General features: G+C 35.8%; 1 protein-coding gene across 1 annotated transcript; it reads left to right on the top strand.

Moving 5' to 3' along the window:
• The first annotated feature begins 2,856 nt into the window (after nucleotides 1-2,856).
• On the top strand, nucleotides 2,857-13,584 carry batf (basic leucine zipper transcription factor, ATF-like). The gene is made up of 3 exons (XM_059513442.1): nucleotides 2,857-3,379; nucleotides 5,653-5,757; nucleotides 12,518-13,584. Exons 1-3 carry the CDS (start codon nucleotides 3,314-3,316, stop codon nucleotides 12,719-12,721), a joined length of 375 nt encoding a protein of 124 aa, XP_059369425.1. The 5' UTR covers nucleotides 2,857-3,313; the 3' UTR covers nucleotides 12,722-13,584.
• The last annotated feature ends 3,731 nt before the right edge of the window (nucleotides 13,585-17,315 follow it).

Here is a 17,315-nt window from a genome sequence, read left to right as displayed (position 1 = left end):
GTAAGTGACACTTGCTTGCTCTCATTGGCTATCGTGGGTCAGAGGCAGCAAGATCAAGAGTAGTTCCATAATCTTAATGACACCACACAATAGAGGATTTTTGGACAAATAATCATTAGGAACAGGCCGCGAATCCGGCCACATCCCCCGATCATTCGGGGGAGCAAATCAGGCTCAAAATTGGCCTTAAAATCCTCTAGTGCAGGGATAAGCAACTCCGGTCCTGGAGGGCCACTATCCTGCAGAGTTTAGCTTCAGCCCTCATAAAAACTCACCTGCCTGTATCTATCTAGTAATCCCGAAAACACTGATTGCCTTGTTCAGGTGTGTTTAATTAGGGTTGGAGCTAAACTCTGCAGGATAGTGGTCCTCCAGGACCGGATTTGCCTATCTCTACTATAGTGTGTGGCCAGCTTTAGACAGAACTGCTCATGGTCTCAGCCAACCCAGCACTGCATCACAACTTCTCTTTACAGTTGGATTCATCAACCATAATTCCTTTCAGGACAGCCAGGAATCTTGGAGTTGTGATTGATGGGCAGTTAAGTTTCACAGACCATATTGCTACAACGGCCTGGTCCTGCAGATTTTTCCTTTTACAACATTAGGAAGATTATACCCTTCCTATCAGAGCAGGCCGCATAACTCTTTGTCCGAGCTTTTGTTCTCTCTAAACTGGACTATTGTAATGATCTCTTGGCGGGCCTTGCCACATATATTATCAAGCAACAAGAGTAGTCTTTAACAAGCTGAAAAAAGCTCACATTACACCTCTTCATTAGTTTACACTGGCTAGCAGAAGCCGCTCGTATTAAATTCAAAGTACTGATATTTGCCTTCATGACAAAAACTGGCGCTGCACCGTTATACCTAAACCTAAGCGCTTTTTAACAGAAGCTTGCATTCTGCTACTAAACGAAGCCTTGTGGTGTCATCCCAAAGAGGTACAAAATCACTCTCATGGACCTTTTCCTGGACTGTTCCCAGCTGATTGAATGACCTGCCTATCTCAATTTGAGCAGCCGAGTCATTAGCCATTTAGAAAAAAACATCTAAAAACACATCTTTTCTGCCAGCAGATGACCAATTAATACTAGCATTTACTTCTGTTCTATTCTATTCTATTCTATTCTATTCTATTCTATAAAAAAAAGCTACTGTATGTGTACTGTGCTAGACTGAGACTTGTCAAGTCACCTTTATTTATATAGCGATTTAAACAAAAAAGACTGCGTCAAAGCAACTGAACAACATTAATTAGGAAAACAGTGTGTCAATAAAGCAAAATGACAGTTAAAGGCACTTCATCATTGAATTCAGTAATGTCATCATCTCAGTTCATTTTAAACAGTATCTGTGCAATCATTTGCAATCAAGTCAACGATATCGCTGTAGATGAAGTGACCCAAACTAAGCAAGCCAGAGGCGACAGCGGCAAGGAACCGAAACTCCATCGGTGACAGAATGGAGAAAACAACCTTGAGAGAAACCAGGCTCAGTTGGGGGGCCAGTTCTCCTCTGACCAGAAGAAACCAGTAGTTCAATACCAGGCTGCAGCAAAGGCAGATTGTGCAGAAGAATCATCTGTTTCCTGTGGTCTTGTCCTGGTGGTCATCTGAGACAAGGTCTTGTGGGGCTCTAGTTGTCCTGGTCTCCGCTGTCTTTCAGGGATGTAGAGGTCCTTTCTAGGTGCTGATCCACCATCTGGTCTGGATACGTACTGGATCCGGGTGACTGCAGTGACCCTCTGATCTGGATACAGACTGGATCTGGTGGCTACGGTGACCTCGGAATAAGAGAGAAACTGACAAATATTAGCATAGATGCCATTCTTCTAATGATGTAGCAAGTACATCGGGTGTTATGGGAAGTGTTCCCGGTTCCGGTTTACCTAATTAATGCAGCCTAAAAATCCTTTAACGGATTTGGATAGTAGAAGCATATTAGTGTGTTATTTGTAAGCCAGGTTAAAGAGATGGGTCTTTAATCTAGATTTAAACTGCAAGAGTATGTCTGCCTCCTGAAAAATGTTAGGTAGGTTATTCCAGAGTTTAGCCTCCAAATAGAAAAAGGATCTGCCGCCCACAGTTGATTTGTCACAGCACTTGTATAGTGTTGCTGCCTCGTTGTTCTGATTGCTTCTATTGTTCTCCTCTGTAAAGCCCCGTTCACACCAAAAATTATAACTTTAAAGATAACTATATTAGCGTCCACACCAGCAAATTATATCGTCTGTTTATTCTAGGGGCATGATCGTCTGCTGCTTTAAATTCTCTAGCTCATTATAGTAGGATTGATTCTGATTGCCTCTCAATGTTTTTATCCACTGGAAAAAAATTATTTCTCTGTGCCTTTATCGTTATAGCTGTGGTAAGCACTCTGCTATTCTTTAACACTGAGATTGATTTTTAGAACTATATCTTTATCGTTATCTTTATAGTTATCGTGCTTGGTGTGAATGGGCCTTAAGTCGCTTTGGATAAAAGCATCTGCTAAGTGAATAAATGTATCAATTATATTACATAAATATTATTTATAATTAAACTTATAGCTTATAATTATAAAAATGTACATATCTAATTACATAAATTATTATATAATTATATGTAGCTGAATGACTTTTAATCAGTTCATGTTTTGGTTATTTTTAGCGGATGTATTAAAAGTTACTTCTATCCAGCTCCGTTAATGTTTCACCAACACAAAGTCACACAATATATTTTATCTTCATCTTCAGCTGTATATTTATTGTATTATCATTTAAAACCCAAGCAATTTATTTTGATGAACAGTTTTTGTTTAAAGTTATTGTAACTTTATTTCCAATTTTCTTATCTAATGCAATGACCTGCAGATATTTTTGAGTGTTGCTTAAGTTTATAAACACTTTTTGGTGCGCAGTGCATGTGGAGACTATGTGATACTCCATTCATCTTTCTGTCCTGTTTGTGAAGGTTCATTAGCTCTTTAGCTTTGCTGCGGATAAGAAGCTTTATGCAAAGTTTCCAGGAAGCATGTGACTTCCAGTCTAGTGCAGTAGAGGTTTTCTAACTACCACATCACACATCGCTAATTAGGCAGGGCGAAGAGAGAGAGAGGGGGAGTGAAGCAGAGCAAGAAAAGAAAGAGTGCGAGTGTTGCAGTCTTTACTCATTCTTCAGTGGACCGCGATCAGTTCACATCTCTCTTCTGAACACATGCAGTCTCACATAGACTGAGACAGACAGATAGATAGTTAAACAGGCTGATAGAAAGACACCGTCAGAAGACAGACGCTGAAGGAGGTCAAAGGTTTCACAGGGACTGAAGTGGCATGGCTCAGGGCTCTGACAACAACGACTCCAGCTACACCAAATCTCCCTCACCGGGCAATAAACAGGTAACAGAACTCAACCAGCACCATGCAAACACACATACAAACATACACACTTCACCAATTTCCTGCAAATAAAACATTACTTAATTTACATTGTTATAATGACAAACAATATAGATAAATTTGTTTAAAATGTAATAAGTTATTTCAAAATACAATAAAAGAGATAAGAAATGCATATAATTTTTTTTATATAATGTAAAATATTTATAAAATGTATAAAATATAAACATTTATATATACACAATTTAAAAAATATTTTGTTATTAACGTAAAAATATATAATATATATATAAGAAACATAAAATACAGCTGTATTTTTATTATTTTTGATTTTGTATTAAATTAATGAATTAAATAAAATTGTTATATATATCATTAATCATATGATGCAACATGAATCTAACCAGATGGAATATAACATACAAAATTAACATTAAGTTAAATATGAATGCGACACCTAAACACCTAAATCCACTTATTTTCTTGTAGATTTTACATGCATTTCCAGCACTGTCCTTCAGCGATGTGTGAATGTCACTATGTACATGTGTATGAACGGTTATGATTCTGCTGAGAGGAAGTCATGAGACCTCTTGACTGAACCGTTCACATGCTATTTCTATATTAATGAAGGTAATCAGCTTTAGCATTGAGTAACTGACTCACTGACAGCATGCTGTGAGAGAGTCTTACAAACGTTAGTGATTGTGAAACTGCCGTTAAGATGGCACGAGGCTATACGAGCTGAAGGTGATCTGACTTCAACGGCCACTACACCCTCTCCAACCTCACCGGACGAGAGATGTTTATCACTGAGAGAGCATGATTCAGACATGGCAACTGTGAAAGTCCTCCTTCAGTTTCTTTACATGCATCATGCATCTACAAGTAGTGGCCACAGAGAATGTTTGGACACTTAAGCCACACATGAATGTCAATGCATTAGCAAAATATCAAGACAAGTACCATTTATTTTGAAGCTGCTTGAAAAGTATATATATATATATATATATATATATTATATATATAGGTTTAAAATTAAGTATTGTGACACGTTGTTTCTGTGATGTTCATAGCATGTGTGAGTTTAGGAAAACTGACTTCATTCATCTACTGAAATAACCCAAATACCAGTTAATTCATTGCAAATACTAGAGAAGTGCATGTCTGTAAACTGATGCTAAATGCTTCAAAGATGAATCTATCCTTAATTAGATCAGCTGTGAACTTCTGGGTCTGACAGCAAAAGTTTCCCTGAATTAACCTGAAACAGCTAGTCATAGACATTCACACACCTCTGGAGGGTCTCTATTGTGGGGAATTTGTCATATGGAAAAAGTCAGTCTGATTCTTGTGGGTTCAGATGTTCAGTAAAGGACGTCAGAGCTCAGGGGCTGCTGGGGTTATGGGAAAAGATTGCCCTCTGTCTTTGAAAATGTCACACCTGTCTGCCACAACATGTGAAAAACATGCAGGTATGGAGGAGGCTTTCAACCCAAGTAATGCTCTTTAAACTACTAGGATAAAAAACAACAACAACTCTGCAACAGAATTGTTTAATGGAGAACAGTGCTATTTGTCATTAATTAAAACTAACGTTCATTTAAAATCGTTTTCGGTAATTAAAATAAAATAAAAATATTAGATAAACATAAAAAACTGAATAAAAAACATTAAATACATAGATAAATAGAAGTTGAAACAAAAAATATTTATATATATATACATATATATATATATATATATGTATGTGTGTGTGCGTGTACTATATATATCTATATATATATATATATATATATATATATATATATATATATATATAGATACATATACAAACTTTTGTTTTGGATGCGATTAATCGATTTGACAACCCCAATGTGTATTTACGTATGTAACAAATTTGCAGTAAAATCACAAGAAGACTACTTACTAAAATTCAAATGACCTGAAAATATAAAAAATAAATGCTAATTAAAGATATTAATTAATAGTATGTAAAATAAAATTAATGGAGAAACATGCACATGCCCTTGGTTGTGTTTGTTGTGTATGTGTATAATTCATTGACCTTGGGATACATGGAGATGCTCTGGAGGATAAACTTGACCTTCAGCCTCAACATCCTGGTCAGAAACCCTCCTGAAAAGTTTTCTGGAATGCCAAAAAGACTGGATCTGTGAAAATGTCTAATAAAAAGGATTGCAAATGTCATTCTTGTTGTCGTGAAAGTTTTGTGCTGCCTTACACATGAACTTGTGTGTGCTGGTTTTCAGGGTTCGTCGGATGACGTAAGGAAGGTGATGAGGAGAGAGAAGAACCGTATCGCGGCGCAGAAGAGCCGAATGAGACAAACACAGAAAGCTGACAATCTGCACCTGGTGAGAACTTCATCCACAATCATCATCCATAACACACCTGATACACAATCATGTTCTCATTAACCACCAACTTGCATTGTTTAGTGCTGCAAACTGTGACTTCAACGGTTTAGCAAATCAAAATAATAAGTTTTGAGTCAAAACAACCAAACGAGCAAACATTTTAAGAAACATGAGAATAAAATAAAGCTAAATCCAAGAATAGAAGAGCATCCAGCATCACTGCGTCCAGCTGTGTTACAGGTGTGATGCGGATCGACTCTGACTGTATTTACATGAAACTTTACTGACCATGTGGTGATGCGTCACGGCTTCTGTCGTGCTTCACACTTGTTGTGGCTCTGGTCTTGTTTGCTTCAGATTCTGGCATTAATTACATTGCGTGGGTGAAATGCTCAGCTGAATCGAGCAGCCGTGCACCTTGTAAATTCTCTGAAATTTATCAAGAAAACAACAACAACGGTCCTCAAATCTGCATGACTGATTCTTACAAAAATGTGATGCTTTGCATTCGTGCATTCATTCCTGCGCTCTGTACATTCAGGCACACGCCTGTCTAACAGTCGTCAAACCGTTTGGATCGCATATGGCTTTTAGTCAAAGCCAAAACCCTCTATCACTTTCATTCAGCATCTGTGTTATATGGGTGTTTCCCTCTGATATTACTCATGTCCTTTCACTCCTCTGATCGATGCACATGCTGTTCCAGGAACTCAGCAGAACAGAGCCACTGCAGTTATGCTCATCTTTACATCAGCTACAAGAATAGATCCTATACTTCTAAAAATAAAGGGGGTTTTCACAGCGATGCCATAGAAGATGCATTTTTGATTCTTCTTTATGTGAACAGATCTTAAAACAAAAATAATGTGTTTCTCAGTGTGAAGAACATTTGAATCATCTGAAGAACTTTCTTGACATTATAGACCCTTTTGTGCATTTGAAAGGCTCCATGGATGATAAAAGGTTCTTCATAGAACCATCAATGCCAATAAAGAACCTTTATTTTTGGTTGAATTAAATGTATAATTCAACCAACGATTAAAGTTCTTTGTTCACTTTCATGTTCCAAACCTGCGTGACTGTCTGGAACACAAAACAAGATGTTTTCATTCATGTTTCTGCAAATTCAAATTTTGAATGTCACGTTCCGTTTTGAGCCCTGTTAACACATCAAACACAGTTTGAAAATGAGTATATGAAAATATGAGATTTGAACGCTGCGGCTGAGAGGAGATAATAATTGAATGAAAACTTCAGTTGTTGGCTTCAGAAGACCTATTTATAGTGAGATGAGACACCATATTGAATTTAACATGGAAGAAAATGTGGCTTTAAAGGATAGCCTTAGACTTTATGAGATCAAGATCATTGTAATGTTCGTAATTCACTACTTTCAAAAGAGTTTTATAGAGTTTTTGTCTACTAAAAATCTTCATCAGCTGAACTATCGGTATGTCATTAAACAACAGTAAGCTACAATTCATTAAACGCACTGTACTCCTATCCTTCACAGCCTTGTTTTCATTCATGTCAAAATTTAATATGGCATTCCCTGACCAAGGTCTAGGTCTATAAGTTTCGAACATGATGCACAATTTTTATGTTGTTTTTGGAGTCAGCTATGGCTGTTGCATTGGATTCTCCAAAATTTCTCCTTTTGTGTTGCACTAAAAAATCAAACAGATTTGAAACAAAATGGGGATGAATTTTAAGTTTGGAGTGAACTACACCTTTAAATTCAACAGACTTCTACACTCCAAAAAAAAAGTACAAAACTGAGGAAAAATACCCTTTCAAAAGATACTAATATATACACTTTGGGCCTATTTATACCTGGCCATTAATGCTTTTTTCACTGATCTGATATCAAACTAATTTGTTAAAATGTTTCCATTTACACTTTGCCACATAAATGTGCCATCGCAAAACGGATATAAACCAGATTTTCAATTCCCACACTATATTTAAATTTCAGTTCACGTCAACGAAATCAAAAGATAAGCGTTGCATTTGATTAATTATGAGCTCATTAAAATATCAAAGTCTGCAATAGGAGAGCTGGCAGCATCAGCACTGGAAAGATAAGTTTGTCTTAATACTTTTAACAAAGACTATAGAATACCCAAGACATGTCACTCATATAGTTTTGAATGGGAAAAAATGCTACGTTCAATATGGCCACTCAATCGCAGGAAGCCCTGCTTTCTGAATGAAAGAGCCAATCGCTAATCTGTAAAGTCAGTGCAGCTGCCCTTAAAAGTCCTGGATGCTATAGAAACAGTCAAAATTTTGAGATGTGTGCTTAGGACTGTGTATGCGCACTGGTTGATCTAGCCTGAAAAAATATGCAACTTGACGCTTTTTGAGCAAAAGTTGTTGTCAGATTTCTTTGGTGATTTCAAATTTACACTTGTCCAGTTTCGTCTAGAATGCAGCCCAAAACTCCTCCTGTGGTATGAGTGATCGTATTTATGTCCGCTCTAATGCGTTTCGGAGGACATATTCAGAGATTTAGGGTTGATGAGTCCTGCTTTAGGTACTAATATGTAACTATGTAAAGGCTACTTTAGCAAAACAAGGTACAACTGTGCATTGTAATAACATTGTGCATGTCTACACTTACAAAAGAAACACATTAAAAATTGGCATGTTAACGTGAACGAACAGTGCATACTGACACGGTCAAATTTCAAGTGTTCTGTTTAAAGACTTTTAGCCCCTTTGGCCTTCCATATAGCTGGATTTTTCTCTGATATACACTCAGCTCGAGTACAAAGACATTTTTTTCACTCATAACCCATGGAGAGAAAAAGCGCAAACACTGAAAAAATATGAATCTTTGCATTGTGCATGTGCTGAGCACTCCTTTCGTGCAAGATATGAAATGTCAATTTTGAAAGGCTGTGCATTTGTCTGGGCACATACGCTAAAAATCAAATTATACTTTAAGGTAAATATGTACTATTTAGAGGAAAATAAGCTATTAGCTTTTATTAGTGTACTTCCCCTCTGACAGCTTCGTAGTCTGCTTTTTTTTGAGAGAGAGAGAGAGAGAGAGAGAGAGAGAGAGAGAGAGTGTATACTAGTCATTAGAGTGGATTCTGCTTGAGAATGAGATCGGGTCTGATTTACAGAAAATGCACAGATGTCAAAGAAAACTTAAGCATTTTTCTCACAGAAAGAAAGACGTTTGATTAGCTAGCTGACCTGCTGTCAGACTCCTGACAGCCCCCACTGCAGTTCTTAGCATCAGTGATCTGATAAAACACACACACATTGACCTCATGCGAATTCCCTTGAACTCAATTGGTTAAACACAGAGTGGGAGATGCTGCCCTGACCGGCACATACCACTTACCAGGAAACACATATCATTTCAATTTTGAGGTTGCATAATTATTGAGAAATGCACATATAGGTCACACATAAGCAGATATAAATATTGAGAGTGCTTACACCGACTATGCTTAATTAAACACATAAAATTTTATCAAGTAACGGTCATGACTCTATGTGTATCTGGTATTATTATAGTTTGTATTAATATTTTGAATAGCATTTTATTTTTATACTCTTAGTTTTAGTAATTTAGTTTAGTGGTTTTGTCATTTGTATTTTTTTATATTTCTTATTTGATTAGATTCGAGTACATTTATTTATGTAAGACAGCATTCAAATAAGTGTTTCTTTTTTATCAAATACTCATATTTTATTTGAGTTCAGCTTTATTTTAATTAACAAAAACTATTTTTTGTTTAAGTTAACAATAATAATCTATTTGCATTTTAAAATGAAAAGTGAAGGAAAACCCCCGTAGTTTAAAATGTCAATTTTGTGTCAAAAAATTTTTTTTGTCATAAATAAATAATAGTTAAATAAATATTAATGTAGTATGTGTATCAAGAAATATTATTTCAGTCCGTCTAATTCAAAGTTTCACATTTAACTCAAAGTGTTACTTGCAATTTCTTTATGATTAATTGTGAAATTTACTAACAATTTCTATTTCTACAACAATTCTTTTCAGTGCTTGTGCAAATTCACTTTATATATCCACATTACAGATTATTTTTACGATTAATTATTCAAATCCAAAGATATGAAATATCTTTGACAAACAAAAACAAGTCCAAAGTTGAATAGGCTATAGAGGAAACTCATGCACCTATTCTGTTTAAGGGAGACTCGCTGTTCTGAGCTCAGTGTAGTATGTGGTTTCGCTCTTCACGCTTAGCTCGATAAACAGGAAGCTGAAATTTCCCTCCGTATGACACGTTTCCTGTAGTGTCTTCTCATGCTGTGTTTTTTAGTTGAGGCCTGCCTGAGAAACGTGGGCTGTCAGGGGGAGTGTTCAGCTGTCATTTCTGGTAAGGTGTCGCTATGGGCTGTGGGCAGATAAAGTTGAATGACGCTTGTCAGAGGGTTTTCACCCTAGAGTGACTGGAAGGCAGTGGTGCAGCTAGTCGTGTTGCAGAATACAGGCCGGTGACGCCGCTGAGCGGGAACCATCATGACCCCCAAGAGTACCTAAACAAAATGCCCAATAAACATATGTATGCACTCATCTATTTCAAGTCCATTATTATTAGACATGTGGCCAGTTGAAATTTTACCTTTGGACATTTATGCAGCTATATCAGAGGTCAATGCAGATGAGTCATGGATTCTTCCTCATTTGTTTTACATCTTGGGGGCTCTTTTGGGTAACATTCAGCGTTAATGATCTCAAAAATTGGTAAAGAAGAACGTTATAACGTCAGTTGTTTAACAACAGACGACCAATCATAAACCAAAGAGTTCTTAACTCGTGAACAACTACTTACCTAATTGTGAAAATATTTTTCATAACATTTGATATTTCCATTTATCTTTCAGTCTCTTAAAGATAAAGGTGTGTGAAACGTTTGTGAAACATTCTGTCACTGTACAGAGAACATGAATAATTAAACTAGGCTACTTGCCTATTCGACCAATCAGTGTTATTGACTTTATAAATATGTAAATAGGAACGTTAACGGTTAACAAATGTACAGCGTGAAATCTTGAATACTCAATAACCAGGATTACTGAGGATTATAAAAAGCCCACAAGTAAAGTAGAAATTAATGTAATCCATGATTATTGTAGGCTACTATTTTTGTAGAGTTTATAACTGTGAGGACCTCTAGAGGACGAAACTTGAAATCCATGTCCTGCGGAATGTATAATGAAAAAAAATGATAATGTATTTAATGGTAAATAACTGTGACAATGCTACAGTAAAAACCTTTTAAATGGTTAACAGTAAGTTCCCCTACTATATATACACTGTAATAGACATTTCATGTATTTTTAGGGTAAAATACCATTTTTGAAAGTTGAAAAAGAATTTATAATTTACAGTGAAACCCTGTAAACTGACATTCCCAAGATTCCCTGCGTTGCTTTTCGAATTTGATGTTTTTTTTTAATTTTTTATATTATGTTTCTTCTTATTTTTTTCTTATCAGTTATGTTTAGTAGGGTTGTATGTTACATCTAATGTTGTTATATTAATGTTTATTGCATATTTCAGTTTCATGTATGTCACCATTATTCAATTCAAGTTTTAAGTTTATTTGTATAGTGCTTTTTACAATACAAATCGTTACAAAGCAATTTTACAGAAAATTATGTTTCTACAATATTTAGTAATAGCTTATAAGTGGTGACTGTCAGTTTGTGCACGTATGACAGGGTTTGCAAAAAAAATTATTTATATGGTGAAAAATTTATTTATAATTTATTCATTATGGTGTTTAGTGTTTGTGCGAATGACATTGTGCACCCTCTCTCACTCTCTCTATATATATACAGTACAGACCAAAAGTTTGGACACACCTTCTCATTCAAAGAGTTTTCTTTATTTTCATGACTATGAAAATTGTAGAGTCACACTGAAGGCATCAAAACTATGAATTAACACATGTGGAATTATATATGGAATTATATACATAACAAAAAAGTGTGAAACAACTGAAAATATGTCATATTCTTCAAAGTAGCCACCTTTTGCTTTGATTACTGCTTTGCACACTCTTGGCATTCTCTTGATGAGCTTCAAGAGGTAGTCACCTGAAATGGTCTTCCAACAGTCTTGAAGGAGTTCCCCGAGAGATGCTTAGCACTTGTTGGCCCTTTTGCCTTCAGTCTGTGGTCCAGCTCACCCCTAAACCATCTGGATTGGGTTCAGGTCCGGTGACTGTGGAGGCCAGGTCATCTGGCGCAGCACCCCATCTCTCTCCTTCTTGGTCAAATAGCCCTTGATGCCTTCAGTGTGACTCTACAATTTTCATAGTCATGAAAATAAAGAAAACTCTTTGAATGAGAAGGTGTGTCCAAACTTTTGGTCTGTACTGTATATTTAATAATCTATTAGTATTGGGCTTCTCAGCTTGTGGAAAAGCTGCTTGTGGTGAGCTTTAGTTCATTGTGGCTTTCTCTTCACCACCTGATTTTGATAGTTATCTGTGTATATTATAAAGGTACAAAACAGATTTCAGTACTTCAGTACTAGGTTGGTATATTAACATTATATAAGTTAATGAATTACAGTCTGTAATTGTAAATTTAAGTTAAATCTGTAAACCCTAAAATGTTGCAACTGAATTTTTAGGGTAAAATTCTGGCAACCACAGCTAAATAAAATTGTACAGATTTTCTTTTTATTTTTACTGTGTACATATTCTTCAGGAAATGTGCATTATTAAATGTATTTTCTTTTCTGTTCGTGCTCTAGGAGAGTGAGAATTTGGAGAAGGAAAATGCGGCACTCAGGAAAGAGGTGAAAAGACTCACAGAAGAGGCCAAATATCTGTCCACGGTCCTGAGCAACCATGAGCCGCTATGCACGGGGCTGAGCGGTGCGTCTTCGGAGCTGCTGTACGGCGCTCACCACGGCGCGTTTCACCAGCATATCAGCGTGCCCCACTACCCGCTCTGACTTGCAGAGAACGCCGCAGTTCCTCATGGAATCACCTGTGAGCGACAGTCAGTGAACTTTGGTTTGAGTCATGAACCACGTAACAGAGACATCAGAGGGCACTGAAGTGATCTTACAATCTACTGAATATCAGAGAACAAAAACAAAAGCCCCCAGATGTAATGATTTTTGTGGCACTGATATCTTAATATCATTTTTAGTTTTTTTCTTGTCTAAAGTGAAATAATCCCAGCTCTTGAACAAAAACTCATGTCTGTAAAATGCAAGCATATGTAGAGTTAAACGTCGGCTACTTGCAAAGGTGCATGGCAATGACACAATGAATGTTTTTAATTTAGATTTTATTCGAAACCACTCTACTGATTCATATGATCATTTATTTTATTCTATTTCTGTGAAATGTTTATAAGATGACTGGATTCTAAGAAAAATGATGTTGATTGTTTTTCCTGTTCACAGATATTATGTGTGAATGTTTTTCTATTATGACTCATTTACGATGTTGAATTTGTCAAACATTCTGAATGTACTTTATACAGAATTCTAGCGAGTATTTTTATTCTAAACCCTTTGGGATATTCTAAAGTTGTACAAACTACTGCGTTAGCCTAGGCTATATCTCAAATGTGGAGGAAGGAAAATTTATATCTGTGATCTTCTGTGATCAACTGTGGAAAAAATAAACAAAAATGTGTAAAATATACAGACACTTTCAATGAATTTGAACGTAATGTCATCTCTGTTTAATTATCATGAAGAAATCTTGTAAATGGTTCATGTTCTAGACTAATATAATGCATGAAATATTTTTTTTAGAAAGCACAAGTATGTTTGGTCATCCTAATAAATATATCTTTTTAGAATTTAAAAAAAAAAAAATTATCCAGTATCTATATTAAACTGAGACCACATTTTCTTGTCCTCTCCCCTTTTCCATATTTTATTCGTAAACTCAAAATAAATTCTGACCAGCAATTTTTTCCTAAAATCTCATACTATAAATACAAAGGCAGTGGAAAAAAAGATTAAATTAAATCACATATAGTAATTGATTGTTTTAAAAAGATTTGTTTCATCAAACAATATAGGTCTACAACAATATACATCTTCATCATGGCCAGGTCTCCCTGGAAGAAGAGATTGTAATGTCTCAATGGGATTTTCCTGGCTATATAAAAGATAAATAAATGATATTGATCTTGAGACTCCACGCACCTTGCTCTGGGTGTACAACAATACACAATAAAGATCTATATAAATGAATCATCCATTCAATCATCTTATGTTGAATTCTCCTGTTTACAAGTTTTCCTCCTACAGGTCACATTGTGTTAAAAAAATCGACTCTAAGAGTTTACTGTCCCCATGTGTATGAGTGGCCTTGAGGACAACAACTCCATCCAGCATCCCTGCAGAGGATATTAACTTTCTCAATTGGGAAATAAAGGTTAAATGTTTGCATACAAACAAAACAGCACTATTTCCATTCATGCTGACACAGAAACATACCTGTGAAGTATAAAGTGTGAAAAAAGGGCCACCAGAGGGAGCAGACCACCAGCATGGAAATGAGGAATACCTTTGAAATACTACTGAGGCTTGAATAATGACTCTATGTAAAAACATTGTAAACAAACAGGAGTAAACAGTACTATTAAATGAACATAAACAGTAGCCTTAAATATGTGGATCATTTCAACATATTGTAGAATGGAAAACTTAGTGCGACAATATATTTCTCTAGTTCCCTCAGGCATGAACCTTTTACTCACAAGAGAACACACTGTAGCAACCTGGAAAGAGTTTATGTTTGGTTACGGCAACACTGTCTCAGAGAGAGAGAGAGAGAGAGAAAGAGAGAGAGAGAAAGAGAGAGAGAGAGAGAAAGAGAGAGAGAGAGAGAGAGAAAGCTGGAGTTATTGTTTGTAGATGAGGTTCAGTGAGGATACTGCCAGTCTTACATGAAGGTTATTAGAAAGCCTTCGGTGATATATGGATTGTTTACCAAACTTACAACATGGAATATCTGCCTTTAACAGAAGTAATTGTAAATATCACTTAATATTCAGTTAATTTCAGTCCTTTAGAATTTTATAACCTTTTTTTTTTTAAGAATGTAAAGAAATATTTGTATTTTGCCACAATAACAGTGGTAGCCTACAAATCAAGGGTCCACTTAAATCAGGTAAGATGCAGATTTGTTCATTAATTTTTTATTGGTCAAATGTTATAACATTGAAAGATTTACTGTGTTTTATCATTAATGTTATAATCAGAATGATTTCACACGAAAATAAACATGTAGATTACTTATATATTTTATGTTTTTAATATTTATTTATTAAGCTTGACAGCTGTAGTTACTGTTGTATGGCAATATCTGTGTAACAATTCTTCATATATTTCAGTAAGTAACAGCTCATGCATGAGTCAAACCAATTCAGTTTATACAAACATATTTTTGTTGGTCTAGTAGTGAAACACTGTAAGTTTAATTTATACTTGCTTTCTTAATCTGATAAAAGTCATATTTATTTATTTATATATTTAGGCGCAGTTAGCCAGACTACTGTGAAGACAATCACTAAAAAAATTGGCTATATGTGACATGCAAAATGACAGAAAATGCTTATATATATATATATATATATATATATATATATATATATATATATATATATATTCTGGCCAAGGCCCCCCTTTTGCATGATGTGTTATTGAACCCATCGACAATACCTACTACGGCAAATGTAAATAAATAAACAAATAAAACATCTGGGTGAACATCCATTGACATTTATTAGTGTTGTAATAACAACATTTGTATGTCAGATCATCATATATGGTAATTTCAATATCTTCAAATCTGGAACAGTAATTTCATCATTCAACATTGTATCTGTGTGTGTCAGTCAGTGAATGGAAAAAGACAGATCTTAAAGAGAGAGAGTGTGTGTGTGGGGGGGGGGGGGGTGGATGTTGTCAGATCATCATATATGGTAATTTCAATATCTTAAAATCTGGAACAGCAATTTCAACATTGTATCTGTGTGTGTCAGTCAGTGAATGGAAAAAGAAAGATCTTAAAGAGAGTGTGTGTGTGTTTGTGTGCGTGTGTGTGTCAATGGGAGTGCTTGGCCTGGTTGCAACATTCAACACTGAGAGAGAGAGAGGATATTAATGGGATGGATGGGCCTGGTGGCTTCTACATAGTTAGTCCAGCCTGGGCTTTATGTCTGTCAGTGCAACACGTATGTCACTCTCCACATTTAGACGTGCTCTGTGTTTTGTTTTAAGTACGTTTAAAGTTGAAAAACCAGACTCACACAAATAAACGGTTGCAAAAGGAAGAAGGAATTTCAGAGCACTCTCAGCTAGGATGGGAAAGTCATTTCTTACATACATCCAGTAGTTAGAGAGAGAAAGAGTCTCAAATTTCATTTTTAAATCCCATGAAAAAGTCTGTTTCAAGGGCCGTGCTTTAATGAAGTTTACTACGTGTATTACGTCCTGTAGTACCTGGTTAAGCTCATCATCCAACCGTTTAGCCACCAGTGCTTCTCGATGGAAAATACAGTGCGTGAACGCCGCATTCGGGGCCTTGTTTGATGAGAGCTGTCACCCTACTGTTCTTCCCAGTCATAGCCGCGGCCCCGTCAGAACACACACCCACGCAACGAGACCAGTCAAGTCCATTTCAATTAATATATTCGTTCAGCACTTGAAAAATCTCTTTCCCGGGTGGTTCTACTTTCAAGTGCTTTACAAAACAGTATTTCCTCAACGAATATTTCTTGGGAAATGAATCTTATGTACACAAGCAACTCGGCAGCGTTTGCCACATCTGTACTTTCATCTAGCTGCAGCGCAAAATATTCGCTAGCTCTCATCTGGTCCAACAGTTGAGCAGACACATCCTCAGCCATGTCTCCAATACGTCTGCTCACAGTGTTATCAGAGAGTGGTACAGCGTCAATTTTCTATTTTTTTATCTGAGGTTTCGATTGCTGGCTCGTCAGGTTTTTTCCTTTTTAAAAATCTATCCATTTTGATAGAGGTTTGACAGAGGTAGCCAGCTAACTAAAGAAATAGCTGAATAGCTGAGCACTGGTGGTTGTTATCAAGGCTACACTGACAGATTACGTGTACCAGCCAATCAGAAAGATTAGCATTAAAAGTTTAATGTTCAGATATCGACAAATTATTAGAATGCTATTTCATAACAATACTCATAATAATAATAAAAATATATATTTTTAATATTTGTAAAATATGTATATCAAAAATTTTTTTTTTTGCTTTTTTCTTCCAACTTGCTGCGGCCCCCCGGCGCCACATGGCGGTCCCCACTTTGAAAACCACTGGCCTAGCCTATATATATATTTGGTCAATGTACCAGGCAATAAATAAAACAAATCCATAAACCAGCATTCTATTGTATTTCTATGGTTACCTGTTTAGGCGAATGCTATTTTTTTGTGAACTTTTTGAAGGCAATCGTTTTTGAAAATATGCACATCGATTAATAAACTTAATCAAATAAATTTTATTTTACATTATCATTTTTTAGTGTTAGCTATAGTAGGCTTGCTCA

Source organism: Carassius carassius, chromosome 27 (assembly GCF_963082965.1).
Source record: "Carassius carassius chromosome 27, fCarCar2.1, whole genome shotgun sequence".
In the NCBI taxonomy this organism is placed as follows: domain Eukaryota; kingdom Metazoa; phylum Chordata; class Actinopteri; order Cypriniformes; family Cyprinidae; genus Carassius; species Carassius carassius.
Note: the sequence above shows the minus strand (reverse complement) of the source record. Positions and strands in the feature narration are given on the sequence as shown.

What these genes read in the sequence shown, in the direction of transcription:
- batf (XM_059513442.1), top strand. Translation starts at nt 3,314, where the DNA reads ATGGCTCAGGGCTCTGACAACAACGACTCCAGCTACACCAAATCTCCC. An exon ending in CCTCACCGGGCAATAAACAG is followed by an intron (nt 3,380 to 5,652) that starts GTAACAGAACTC and finishes GCTGGTTTTCAG; the next exon opens with GGTTCGTCGGATGACGTAAG. An exon ending in AAGCTGACAATCTGCACCTG is followed by an intron (nt 5,758 to 12,517) that starts GTGAGAACTTCA and finishes TTCGTGCTCTAG; the next exon opens with GAGAGTGAGAATTTGGAGAA.